General features: G+C 37.9%; 1 protein-coding gene across 23 annotated transcripts in view; it reads left to right on the top strand.

Annotated features, from left to right (window-relative positions):
- The window catches only part of INPP4B (inositol polyphosphate-4-phosphatase type II B), a 361,482-nt gene that overhangs the window by 60,457 nt on the left and 286,517 nt on the right, over window positions 1-14,508 (top strand). Inside the window, exon 1 of one of the 23 annotated variants that reach the window (XM_083834860.1) lies at window positions 11,506-11,577. The exons of 21 other annotated variants lie outside the window; for them this stretch is intronic. In XM_083834860.1, the coding sequence (XP_083690986.1) occupies window positions 11,521-11,577 (57 nt within the window). In that variant the 5' untranslated portion in view covers window positions 11,506-11,520. Of the gene's footprint in view, window positions 1-11,505; window positions 11,578-14,315; window positions 14,382-14,508 lie in introns of those variants that run through there. One more of the 23 variants, XM_083834864.1, reaches the window with a different exon arrangement.

Below are 14,508 nucleotides of genomic sequence, written 5' to 3' on the forward strand. Positions count from 1 at the left end.
TTGTTGTTTACTGGTATAACAGACTTCTGGTTTGAGTTTAAGCTTGATGCTTATTCACACTTGGCACACTTGAAAACCTCTTCACCATAATTGATTTTATGATTAAGCTACTCCTGTACCTTTTTTTCAAAAATAAGTGAACTGTTCAGGTAAATCTACTATGGTTAACAAAATTAATAGTTTATTTTCTAGAACAAAGAATATTTTTTTCCATCCTAGTAGCAAAAAGTTGGGGGGGAATCATTGAGGATCATTTGTGCATATGTATCATGAATGAGTGACGGACTAATAAAAAGCATTGATAAGCCACTAATGGCAGAAATGGCAAAAAGGAAAAAACGATCTGAATCTGAATTTGGACTAAAATTAAAGACTGAAACAAAAACTGTCTATCTCAACTGAATAAATTCCCCCTGACCTCATACAGGTAGATGCCAATCTGTTTGTTTATTTCAGGCTATTGTTGATGTGCATTTAAACTTCAGACAGATTTCATATGATACCTTGAGAAATGAGTGCATGGCTGGTTTTCCACAACACAAGTTGTCTATAGTCTGGCTGTGTTTGGTTTTCAGTAAGGCTTTTGGGAGATGGCACCAGCTGGACTGTGTGTTGATGCTGTGGAGGTGCACTGTAGCTGTAACCGTTCTCATTTCTTTCCTTATTGGTAGTTTTGGACTTCTTGCTTTTCCATGATATGCGGTCTCATGCTGGTCCTTCAAGTATGGTCACATCTGAGATGTTCTCAATTACTCATTTGGCAAGAATGGGGCTCTCATGTCATTCAGTAATGCATTTCTGTTCTTACTGTAGAACAGCCTGGAGAAAATGGAAGCTTCCGGTGTTTATTCATGGAGGTTTTCATTTCTATATTTTATTTCTTCCCTTCCTCCTCGAGCCCTCTCCACCCCAATATCTGTAGTAGATGTAAATATCTTGTCTAAATCTGCACACGGTCTCTGCTTTTAGCCTCTATATCACTAGTTTTGCGTTTGATAACTTAGTTCAGACAGCCATTGGGAGAAAAATGTCTTTGGTTTCTTCCTGCTTGGTGTTCGAAATAATTTGGATCTAAGTCTGACTTCCTAGTACTGACAATTTTATCTTCTTCCAAAACTTGGAAGAATCTGAGAGTGTTGTTTGAGCTTTTTGTGGTAGTGCTTTTTGTCAGCTGTCACTTTTAAATAACAGGGATCCAAACCTTCTATACAGACACGCAAGCTAATTTGAACGCTTTCATTCCTGTTCAACAGTACTCTGCAGAGAAATGCATTTCTATTAAATGAAGGAAAAAAAAATTTAATTCTTCTTCAAATGAGGTTTTGAGTACATAATCTAATTCCTACAAATTAGATAAACTGAGGATGAGGTTGAATGTAATTAATTTGTTACTTGATTCCTTAATTGCATACTCTGTTTTTTTTATTACATGCTTTATTCCCCATGTTCCTTTTAGGTGTTTATCTATGAGTATGAAGTTCACAGTTGAGAGAATCTTTATAGCAATCACTTCACTGTTCAGTTGTATTTATAAAGCAGGCATTTGGAGCAGTGCATCTTAAACAGTCCTTCCTGCTCACTGTCTAGAAAAATGTAGCCTGAAAATGGGGTCTTATATCTTACGAATAAAGTAGCATAATTCGTGTAAACTTTGCAGGTTAAAATATGTTATCGACAGGAATGAGCTTCTGTATTCTAGAAATTCTGATCAAAAAAATATGAACCATGCTTCCACAACCTTCTGGTAGCTGCTCTCTGGTTGTTTCTTTATCTCTGTGCTTATCATGAGTCAGGATTGTCTAGATGACCCTGCTCTAATAGGTTTGTGGCTTCGTGTCTCCATCACTCTGCTTCATGGAAGAGGTTGCTAAAGAGAGGGCAGTTCGGAGCTGAATTCTGCATTTCTTCCCTTTAAGGTTATTATCCCTACCTCTAACGTTCTTGCAAGAACAATTATCAGCAAGCAGTTCCCATCCCTGAACGAAAGTTACAGGTTCTCCCTGATGCTGGATGCTGTGCAGTTACCTAAATCATGACAACTGCCTTCTAGGACAGTCCTGAAGATACATATTGTAACCTGCCTGCAACAGCAAAATAACTTTCTGATGGAACGGTAGAATGATGACATCTTACTGTTCAAGGTATCTCTAAACTTGACTTTCTAAACCTCTTCCCATTTCTATGGGGGAGTTTTTGTTTTAAAAAAACAAATCACTTTCTCTTTTTAAGGTGTATTAGACAGAATTGACAGAATGCTCTCTTATTTTTAAATAAGCACAGTTTTAAGAGCTGTACAGTTTAAAAATAAAAAGGAAAAAAAAACTGGTATGAAGTCTGTATACATCTGTGTTTACTGCTTAAAGTTCAGTTGATTACTTTTCAAAAAAAAGTGTGTCGGGGGGGGGGGGCATGTTTTTTCTCCTTAGAACAACCAGTGATATATGGAACAGTGTGAAGTGTCTCCTCAGTAAAGTATTGTTCTAAAACATTGCTGACTCTTTCTCTTTTCTTTCCAGTCATGCAGGAGTTCCAAAACAGTAAATATTCAGATGTTCTACTTGTAAAGGAATATAAATTTTCCTTTCTGAAGCGAACAGAAGACTGTTGAATGAAGCCAGCTCTTGCCTATTAAGTAATATTGTTGTAGCTTGTAACATGGGGAATGGAATATTTTGAAACTACAGCTTTCATTTTGATATATTGCTGGCTGTTATGCCTCTCAGAATTATAAAAAGTATACTTAAGTGTGAATCAGAAAATAGTGTCAAGGGAAAAAATGTTGCTTTTTGGCAGTGGTTTAAAATAAATTAAACTTTGGAGTTGTTCAAAGTCAGGTGTTCCCATTTTGATTCATTCCCTTGCATCAATATATTCCTGGCGTTCTGTGTTGTGATGACCTTTTTCTTTTTTTTTAAAAAAAAAAAAAGGAAAAAAGAAGCAAATTAGAGAAGCCAAGCTGCTTTTCTCTTCCCAGCCCTGAAATAAGAATATTTTCTAGTCCAATAAGTAAGCAAGCATTTACAAATGAGGAAGGAGTATAATTTTTTAGAGACTGAAGTCTTCCACAGAACTCAAGCAAAAACTGGTAACAGAATGAAACTTTTTTTTTCTCTTGATAAAAGATTGAGGATCATTAGTTATTGTTTGCTTCCCCCCCCCCCCCCCCCCCCCAGCAGTTCTTCCCACATTACTGCATGTGGGGGGGGGGTTATGAGGCCTGAAGGCCATGGATATTGCTGGCCCTAGGCTGTCCCTCTACCAGCCGCCTTCCAAGACCCCTTTGCAGAAAGCCATGGGTTGCAGTTAGAACTTGGCAGACTTTTTGTTCTCTTCAGATTGGCAGATGGTAACAAAACCTTAATTCATATCAGCCCTGCTGAAGCATAACCTAAACCACCCCTACTTCTAGGAGGAGCTAAAGGTAAACTGCTAGCTAACAAAATGGCTCAGTGGCCATTTCAGTGCGTGGTTAGGTGCAACTATGCAAACGTGTGTAAAAGTTAGAAGGTGGAGACTGGGCCTAGAGTCATGTTCTCTTGCAAGTTCTTTTTGCATACCAGCAAAAGAGTGTGAGATAGGACTTAGCCATTAGTGTTAACAAGAAGATTAGTATTAAAAAGTGCTTTATTTTAGCTCTTTGTGGCCAAGCCTTAACTGCTGATTCCATCAATTGAATATTAAACAGTTTGTTTCCTTGATCAGAGTTTCCAGAATACAGAACGTAGTCGAATATCTAATACCATTAAAATCTTATTTTTTCCACATGCTATTTTCCCAGGTAGGATTATTCTGTAATTCTCTGCTTGAGACCATGGCATTGAAGTGCCTGAACTTGCTCTGAAGCAAGTCTGGATTTATTTAATAAACGTGTTTTTTTTTTTTTTTTTTTTAAGTTAAAGATGATTTGTAAGCACGTCTTCCTTCTCTACATCTTTTCCATCTGTCTTTTGTTGTTACTACTAGCTCATATTTATGATTCTAATGTGCAGGTAGGTGTCTTATATACTTGCAGTGCAAGTCCCTTAGGTTCTTGGACTTGTTGACACCACTGGCGACAAGGATCTGGAGCCAGGTCTCGGTAACTGTCTGCTTAGGGCTCCCTTACTGAAGCCTAGAACAAAGGCTTGGCTCTACTGTATCATCTGCAGGTAAGGGGGTGGGGGAGGAGCAAGACAGTGGTGTGGAAAAAGGGAATGGTGTTTGTATCTTCCTTATGCCATTTCCCCCCCATCCACATTCACAGTAGAGGCTGCCTGACCTACAGCACTCTGACATATGGCTTGTCAAGTACTAGTTAGTCATATAAATTTACTTCCTTATTTTCAATCTAAATTTAACCATTTAATTATTGAGTTCCCTATGGCAGGACTGCAGCTTGTGCTCTGGAGCAGACATGTCAGTTAAGTTCCTAGAACTCTTTTCAGGCTTTCAGCAAGAGAAGGCAGTGATATGTCCCTCCAATGCAATAATCTGTTTAAGATTTGTCTTACTCTGGTTTTCTTAATCTATTGCTCTGGATGCCTTGGAAAGTTGACCAGGAATGATATTTGGAAACTTCCACATGACTGGTAAAGCCCTTAGATGCTGAGAGTAGGTAGAGTGAGATTGCAAAATCCATAGGCTTAAAGAGTAGTTGTAACTAAACATTATTTCAAAAAAGTGTCTTTTAGGTATACTTCACATAAAAACCATTTATACTTAAGCAGAGCCCTCCAAAGGCATAATTTAGTCATCTTTATCTTGCAATCAGTGTCAATACACTTTCTCTGGGAAAGTTTTTAAAAAGGAGTAGTGTTAGTGATATTTTTTCAAAATACAGAGCTGAATGAGAGCCAAGTTCAGCATAGATCAGGAACTTATTTGTAATAGTGCGCAGTGCCAAAAACAGCATTCCTTCATGTTGTTACAGATGACTGCAACACGTGCTTCTTGTCTTTTTTTTTTCAACAGTGGATTTTGTGGTTGAGATGTATTTTAATGTGCAGTTGTGATTGCTTGTCTTCTGATTTAAGATGAAAGCTTTGTAGTACAGTCTGTCTTGCTTTACTAGTTAAAATTCTATACCAAAGAAAATCTATTGGTTTTATTTAATAACTTGGTGTCAGCAATATGTCAGCTTTTACTTCGTGTGTAATTTTATATTTGTCTACTGGTAATAGAGGTTACAATAACTGAGAGGCAGATAAGGTATAAGGCTCCCCAAACTATTTCTGTATGCCATTCATTTTGACTTCACTGTGAGGAGTGTGGGCTTAAATTTTTTAGGGTTATGCCCTTAATATATGAAACACGTGAGACGAGATAATTCAAAGTTAAACTCAGCATTGCGATGTAGTACTGCATTGGTTTCTTAGATGAGTGAGATGTGCATATACTGTATGCAGACTAATTACATTAATTCTCTTCAGTGGGAAAAATGTCCAAATAGTACAAAACATGTTAAAATCACAGATTGAGTTAATTGGATGAAAGACAGTTTGCTTTCATTGAAACACTTGTTTTCAAATGTTATACAATTGATACTATAATGGGATTGAGGTTGTTTTTTCCAAGATAAGAGTAAATTATAAAGAAATTGTAAAGCAGTGAAAAGTGGAGAATAAAGTATGTGCTGAATATATTTATAAAGATTAAAAATGTATACTGAACAGGAAGATAAAATGCAATGTACTTTATTACCGTGTGTATATCAAGGATATATGAGAAACATGACTAATCTAAATAAGCTAGGAAAACATGAATACTGAAAAGGCTTTTTTTTTTTTTTCTTCCCCTGTTTTAAGCCAGAAATCTGATATTTTGGTCCTTGGAGATGTTCCTAATCTACCCAGACAACCTATAAATCCACAGGAAGAGTTTTTAGGCATATTAATTACACTAGTGGCAAACTTTTTTTTTTTTTAAATGCTTGTTTCCCTGTAGATCTCTCCTGTGGACTAATTAAGGATTACCAAGTAAAGGAATGTAATACTGTTCTGTTAATGCCTTGTTTAACCTTAGCAAGGACTGAGCCCACCTTAGGTATTCATATCACAGTATTCTTCTGTCCTTCCTTGTCACCAGTAGGCTCGGCTGTGCTATGCCAGCTCCAGTTTTGCTGCTGCAAGTCACTGAAAGTCAACCAAGAGAATATCCATGTGTGGTCTGTGTTCCAGGAACTAAAAGCTGATAATGATCCTGTGCTTCGGAGGCTTTGATACAGTGATATGGAGACACTGTCATAGAAGCAGCTGATGAGAAATAGGATATGAGTACTCTGTTAAATTACGCTTCAATAATCATGACTGTTGCCTGTGTTAGAAAATAATTTGTATATAGGAACATGGATGGAATAGCGTTGGTTTGTGTAAAATGTAGGATAAGAGAAGAGTAAGATTCAGTGAACAAGAACAATGAGAGAAACGGCAGCTTTAAAGGTGATGAGTATAAAAGAAAACGTCTAACTCCTTTTTATGGAATCCTTTCTTGCTGTGTTTGAATATATGTGGAATTATGTCCTAGAATGCTTTTTCAAAGTGTACACAACATGCTTTTACCTTCTGTCTTTTCACTCACCAATAGCAGGGGTGCCTGCTGTTTCTTGCATACTGACTTGTCACAGTAGGAGGGAGTTGACCTTTTATTCTTAAGGAAATGTAGAAACTGCAGTGAGTTCGGCCTGATTTGATGAATGGATCATGCTTTCTGCACCGGTTAGATTCTGCTGTCCAGAATTTGATGACATCAGGCCTTCAGAGCAATGACTGCTGTAATTAACGCTTCATTGTAGCATTTGTTCAGGTTGCTCCTTCTTAACATTTCTCTGTATAGCATTGGGTGTTGTTTTCTTCCTGACTTGTATAAATGAGAGCTAGGAACTGTGTGTCGGCTTGTTTCCACTATAAAGATGGAGAGAAAGAGATGCTTATGAAGTGTCTTGGTCCCAGTCTCCTGTATCCAAGGCCCGAAGCCTGAAGAGCTTCTAAGGGTATGTGTGCTTCACGAGGTTATCACTTGGCAATGTGTGCAGTGTAGAGCTGATGTTCCTTCCCCTCAGATGCCAGGGTCATTTATCTCCTGAACACTTCAAACTGGATATTTCTACCCTGGTGTATAAATTATTCAGGTCCTTCCTTTGGCTTCTTTCTTGTCAAATTTTAGCAGGGATATTATCTGTTTTAGCTGTTATTCTAATCTTTTTGCCTCATCTTGGAACTTGACATAGTTCCAAGGTCTTATTCTTTCTTCCACTTTTATAATCTTTCTCTGACTCTCTCTCTATGAGAGGCTGTTACTTCTTCCACTTCTGTGTAATGCCCAGTTCTCTATCTGCCTTCTAGTTTTATTTTCCCTTACAGCTCTTTTTTTCCCCCGTTTTTGTTCTTTTTCTTATTTTTTTCTTTTTCTTCTTTCCTCCCATCCAAACATCATATTCTGGATTAGCAACATTCTTCTCATCTTGTACCAACTTCTTATTTTCATGTGGTCCATGTTTCAGATTCTATAGATTTTCCATGTTAATGGACGCATCAGTATTATGTTGCAGTTTTTCAAGAAGCTGTTAAACTTGGCATTTTGTGACTTCTACTGTGTTGTATTATATAATAATAATCCCTAACCATTAACAGAGACAGAAAGACTATTAACTAATTCAATGAACTAATTCTTTGCTGCAGGACAATTACTATTTACTTTGTGGGTGGTATTTCAAGTATGTTGGAAAGGATGTTGTAAGAATTGAAAACATGAAAATGGTTCAGTTAATAAACTGCCATTGCTTTTCTGTCTACTGAAAATTCTAGTTATTCAAGGGGTTGAATGACTTCACCACTCACTCATCCTTCACTGTGCAATAAGAAATATTGTGATTCCTACGAAAAACTTCAACAACCTGCTACCAATTTAACACCCATTTAACCTTTTGAGCCTAATTAGTTTTCAGTAATCTAGCTAAATCTGTAACCTATTTTATAATGCCAGTCAATTTTCACCTCTGAAGTAGGACGTTTTTTAATGCTTGGAACTGAAGATATCTTGGGCTACAGCTACAAGAATACTGCAGTTTCTCGTATTGCTAAAAGGATGTGATGTTTTTGCATGTAGTTCTAAGCTCACTGGCAGTGAGCTCACTACTAGAGCCTGCTGTGACTTGTATTGATGCACTGACAGCAGGTTTCCTTGAGTTTAAATACAGGGCATAGATTTAAATCTGTACCGAATAACTGAAACACTGGTAGACTTTAAATTTACTGGACTCCTAGATTTCATTTTTAATAAAGGAAACTTATTCAAAAATGTGAAGTCATTGCTATTTCAAAACAAAACAGCATGCTGTTAAATTTCTGCTCATGCTTGCCACAAAATTCAAGGTGCTAAAGCGTTCTGCGGTGGAAATACAGTTGTGCTGTGTTTGTCCTCTGTGCTCATTTGTTTCACTTCTGTAGAGGCTGGGTGAAAATCACAGAGGGCTATAGTCATGCTTGGTTTGTGACCAGAAGGCAAGGATTACAAGTAGGAAGTGTTTTTTCCTCTTTGTTTTTTTTAGCTTCCCCGACAAATTTTAAATACATGTTGTATCAGGCTTGCCCATCTTGTTCAATTAGTCCCATAATTAAAAGTTTGAGAAATGTCACCCAAAAGATCTTTTCAGACCAAGATTAAGCCAAGCAGGTAGCGCTGGAGGAGTGCTGTTTGGCTTTTGTTATCAGGGAAAAAGGCAAATATTTGCCTTGGGGCCATCCCTCGAGCCTGGGGTGGGTGCGGCCATGCTGAACGTGCTTGGGGCAGATGGGAGGCCTTGGCCTCGCCGGCCTTCCTCAGCCTTGCGCCTGAGCCCAGGGCTGTGCTCCCTGAAGTAGGAAGCCTATGGAATAGCAGTTGCATGGTTGCGTGAAGGCTCCATGTTGACCTGTTTTCCGGAGATTACTCTGAGAATAACTTGGCATCCTCTCCAGGGCTTGTGCCTTTGCTGAAGCGTGAGTTTTCTTGTCTTCATCAGTTCTTTTTCAGTACCCTTTGAAAGAAATACAGTAAATAAGTTTTCAGCAAATTATTAGAAATAGCATGATGCAAATCAGCTGTCACACAAATGCCTGTTGGAATAATAAGTCACAAACCAAAACTATCCATGCTTTTGTCTACAGTTTTGGAGTAAAAAATTGATCTGTTAAGAACTGATGTACTTTAAAATGTGAAGAATGTGAATAAGTGAAAAGAGAAGGAATTTGTGGGGCTGCAGGTAGTCAATGCTGAGCCCTGGCAGACAGCATGTAGTCACGCCTGACCAGGACTTGTATAGCTGAGCTGTTTGTTGCAAAAGAAACTCTGGGGGGAAAAAGCCAACTTCAACCCTCCTCAACAAGTCCATCACTAGAAACTGTATACACATTTAATGAATGAAGAAATTCTGTTTCATGCTTTTGTTACCCAACTTCCCCTTCTGTTTGTTGGGGGGACTTGTGTTTTCTTTTTTTTTTTTTTTAAAGTGACTTACTGTATTTTGTCATTGATCCATCTAAAACAGAAGCATGGGTTGTTTGCAATATGGAAAAACTGGCAACAATTTTCAATTATCATTTGGAAGCTTTAGCTGTCTTCCAAATGCTTGTACTGTTTTTAGTTTTAGTTGTCAAAATTGAGGTACCGAGTGATTTGGGAATCTGCTGGGGGAAGCAAAATTCATCTTCTAATCTGGCTATGTAAATGTTTGTTACGTGTGACTTTGTGACTGCTAAGTAAAAGCAAATGAGCAATCTTTGGTCATGAAGATACAGTTTATCTACTTAGTATATTCCATATTAAAAAAAAATAGTGAAAGATTAAAGCAAAAGGCTGACTGCTGAATTCTCAGTAGTATTTTTTACCGTTGTTGTATCAAATGTCAGGTTTGGCCCAAATACGTTGTTATGACAGGTTGGTTTGCCAGCTGTTATTCCAGGTGAAAACTACTTGTTCATTGAGATGACGTTGTTACTAGTAGTAATATTTTTAACAAATCCATTCATGTAATTTGCCATGGATTCTAACCATTTTCTAATGTTTTATACTTAGTTTATTTTACTTTACCATTTTCTAGACTTATCAGTAGTAGAATGGTGCTCTCCATCACATTGTTTTAAGCACCATTCTGCAGAAGGCTTTAAATGCTCAAAAAGGGTCATGGGGACAAAAAGGGTCTTGAACCTTCGCTGGTTTTCAGTTGGGTCTGTTGCACTTCAGCCAGCAAATCTGCATCTGTTAATGCCACATGAGGTTCTGGCATAGTAGGCAAAGGTGGTTTAACTGTAATATGTCAAGTTTTCACGGGCTGAGAGGAAATTATATCATCTTTCTCTTGCTCGTTTTAATTTTTAATCTGTTGACCGCTTCCTCATCTCTCCTATTTGAAACTTGTCATTTGCACGTTTCTAATACGGGCATTTTTACAAGAGAAAAAAGATATTAATCTGGTGGTGGTGAGGATAGGTGGAGTTGTCATTTGTTTTCTTCAAGGACTTTTTTAAACTATTAGTGTCAGGGCTTGGTTGACAAGCGTTTTCTGCAGGAGAGACAGGGCAATGAAAGTAGCTTTTATATTATCACTTGCAGTATTCTTAAACTCACAAGCAAGTCAAACTAGCTGTACAATTTAGTACAGTCTCTGTTGTGCTCTGTGTTGTACCTGCTAATTTATAGCCCCAAGGAGTTGCTCTAGGCATACCCTGCCTTTGGACTGTTGTTGTTCCACTCTGCCTCTCTTTGGACAGGATTTACGTGCCATCATCTGCAAATAAGTAGGATCTAGAGATTGAAAACATGGAAGAATCACTGGATATCTAATTAAATCAACTTAGTATTTTCACCTTGTACTGCTCAATATAATCAAATGAACATAGGTTCAGTCTTTTTGGTAACTGGGTCTTGTAAATAAAAAAAGGTGTTATACATCCCAGTAATCTAAAAAAAAAAAAAATTTTGGATTTTTTTTCTTGGAACTTGGTAAATTTCTGTGGCAAAATCATTGTTTGAAATTGAAAAGATGGTATGGGTATATACTACTGTGGATCAAGTTTGGCTTTTCTGCTGGAAGTACCACACTAAATTTGTCATCTAGGCAGCATGCTGATTACATTAGTAAGACTGTCATTATGTTCGCTCTGAGTGGCTTGAGGTTATTTTGTCTATGTCAGCTTAGTCCATGAGGCTCTGCAAGCATGAAACAGGCTGTTCTCCCTTTGCGTGTGAAATGGTTGCTTGGGAAAATAGATGTGGCATTTGAACATCTTGCTTTTTCAAGTCAGGTATTTGAATTTATACGTATGCGTGCAAGTGCATGCGTGTACCAACCAGACGGTGATATGAGGGAAGTAGTGATGGGCACCTGGAAAGGGCATTACAAACTGAACATCCAAATTTCCAAAGTTGTTATGAGTAAATGATCTTGCTACAGGAGAACAGTAGATAGCGCACAATTTATAGCACAAGTTGTTTCTATCCTTCTCCTTAGGTACATGAGAAATGCCACAGAGCTCCCCATTTACTGTCGTATATCTGAGTGACAGAATGGGGATCCAGTATGTAATCTCAAGGGGAGAGCTGCAAAGCACACAAGCCCAGCAGGTATCTTATCTTATGCCAGTCAGTATTTTACTGTTTTTCAAAACATGTTCTAAAAAGTAATTCACTGTTTTTCTTCAGTCCAGATTCATAAATAGCCTCAAATAATCAGATTAAGGTCAAGGATGTTAATATATGCTACAAGCTGCGAGCTTTTTTGTGCTCCAGTATGAATTTTTTAAAGTTTGCACATTCCTCAAGGTGCTGTTCAGTTAAACTACAGTCATTGAAGTTTTCAAGGTATTTTGAAATACGGGATTCTGTTGCTCTGCTGAGGCTTTTAATGGTGATGCTAAGTGCTGCTTGGAGACAGTATTTTTAAATCTGTTCTTTATAATTGACTGAGGTCAGAGTAGTGATTTTCATTTTTTACTTTTTTTAAAGCATTTTTAGTTTGCCCTGTTTTTTTTTTTTTTTTTTTTTTTGTACACCCTCATAATCTACTGCCAAAGTTAATTGCTTTAACCCAAATAGTTACCCTGCCTCTTTTCCTTCTGGAAGGTAACTGAAATTCTCAAAATATGTTTATGCTGTGAACAGTTTCACTTGAATATTTTCCCCTAAAAACTGCCTGAAGTATTTATTTAAACAAAACATATAAATGTTTTGGGTCATGCTGAATAGCAGAGGTGCATACCGTTGGAGTAATTACGCACTTCTTGAAATAACTTGTATTCCCTTCTTGTGCTCTTTCCTCTGAGAAAGGACACTAGGGTTCTGGCTATATGACAGCAGTGCTGTTTCCCTTGCACTAAGGAAAATTCTTCTGCCAGATACTTCTTTTTCTTGTTTGCTTGTTTTAGGACAAGTGGGCAGACAAACAAACAAAAATATCAGCCTTTCCTCCTTCAGGTAAATGAGGTTATGTACTGGGGAGACAAAGAGTGAATTGTGTCAAGGGTGGGGCTTTGCTCAGATACGTCTCTCCCCTGTACCATTTTAAAGAGCAGTGTTTTGCTTTCTGTGAAGCTGGGCAACAGATCAGGAAGATGCTACCAGCTCTTTTCTATACAGAACTGATCAATGGACAATCTAGTCTTGCCTAGTGTTCCTCTACAGCTCTATGTCTAATAATTTTCTGTGTTACACTGGCATGGAATTAAAGTAATTTCAGTGAAGCTAATGAATTTCACCATAACATGCGTGTATGTGGTGATGGAGTCCTATGTCCTTTCAAATTTTCCTCCTACATTACAGCAGGTGAACAGAAGAGAGAGTATCTGAGTCAAGAATCAGTCTATTTGTAAGGGCTGTGTGAGGGATTGAGGGGAGGTGGTTAAGAATTCTGTAAATACATGTGTGCACTTGGATGTTTTCTGTAATGTTCATTGGACTGTAAAATGGAAAAGCAATAGAAAAGACTTTTAAAGTAGCTAGGTTGTTTTGTTAGTCTGGTAAGCTTTACCTTAATTTTACCTTCAAAGAAGTGTTTTTTTTCTTTCTTTTTTAACCCTTCTAGTTTTCTAGGCGAAAAATCTGTTAAATATTGATTCTGAAAGTGACCACATAAAAATGGAAAATTTGCCCAGGCGGTTTCCCAGGCACATGTTTGGTAACCATTTATTTTCAGGGGGAGCATTATTCTCCAAACTTTCAGTTAACACTGGAGTATTGGAAGAGGGCCAATCTATTTATGTTCATTAATGGTCAGGCTCGCAATGTGCAAGCAGGTTTGTTTTCTTCAGCATACTTTAAAAGGATATTGAGTAATTACTTGTGTAGGTGTGGGCTTTGCTTGTGAAAACGAGATGGGTATATTTAAAATGAAAAGAAACGGAGAACAATCCTAGTAGTTACAGGTTCATCTAGGATGCAATAAGATCTTTCTTTTTGGTGAAGGGATAATGGAAATAATATAGCTAATGCTAGGAGTCAGCTTTCCACATGGTCTGTCTCTTTGAATTCATATGAATATTGCTATGCTAATAGACCTAAATTGTAGTGAAGGAAGACCATTTCTAATGGCCTTGAGAGTGTCTGGGAAATCAGCCCTGGCAATCTGCATGGGCAAGTGGAATAATACACTGGAACTTGGAAATGAATTGCTGATCTCAGGGCTAGTTCTTTCAGATTTAATAACAAACCAGCAAATCCAGGCATGATGGCAAGACGTCTGCCCAAGCGGTGCCCCAGAGGAATAGCAGACCTTCCTTCCTCTCTCTGCGCTCCCCTGGCTCAACACAGCCAAGCTGCCAGCCTGACACGGCTTCATCCCTTGTGCCCCCTCTGTGGATGAGTAGCAATTGTAATTCCAAATGTAATGAAAACATGCAGCGGCCCAAAATCTTGTGAGAAGTTCCCACCAAGTCGCCAATGTGTGCAGTAATCTCTGAATGTTTTTCACTGTAATGCACTTGACATTTATGAAGTCCCAGAATGAGAGAATAGCTAATTAGAGTAGAACAAAAGCTATATCCTAGTGGAGAAAAATGCTGCGATTCAAAATGACTTGTCCAAGGGTGGTATGAATTGTACTTTTGTTCAAATTTTGGGCCAGAAAAGAATATCAATTTTGGTTTATATGTTTTTTTTGTTTGTTTTAAGCTAATGTAGACTTGTTTTTTTAACTTGCACCACAAAGCTTACTTTCAAGGGCAAACTGCTGGTCTGGCTTGCATTTAACAGTGCTGCGTTGGTTGACTGAAAAATTTCCAAAATGCAAAACTAATTTGAAAATCTTTTTTTCTCATATTCCCCCTGTAAGCACGGTATGTAGGGCTGAGAGCTCCGAGTATGACTTTGCCCAACCTTAATGAATGAGGAAAGAGCTGATTGAGCAGACCTGGAGCTTGATTTCAGCAGAGCAGGTGGGAAGAATTGTTTACTTTCTCTGACTCCTGGCTGACTCTGAATCTGCAGCTGGAAGACTTCCCTGATTTTTGCTCAAAAATCATGATGTGCTGGTCTATTCTCTAAGGTTGTTCTCTACCAGTC

This window comes from Anser anser, assembly GCF_964211835.1.
Source record: "Anser anser genome assembly, chromosome: 4".
Taxonomy (NCBI): domain Eukaryota; kingdom Metazoa; phylum Chordata; class Aves; order Anseriformes; family Anatidae; genus Anser; species Anser anser.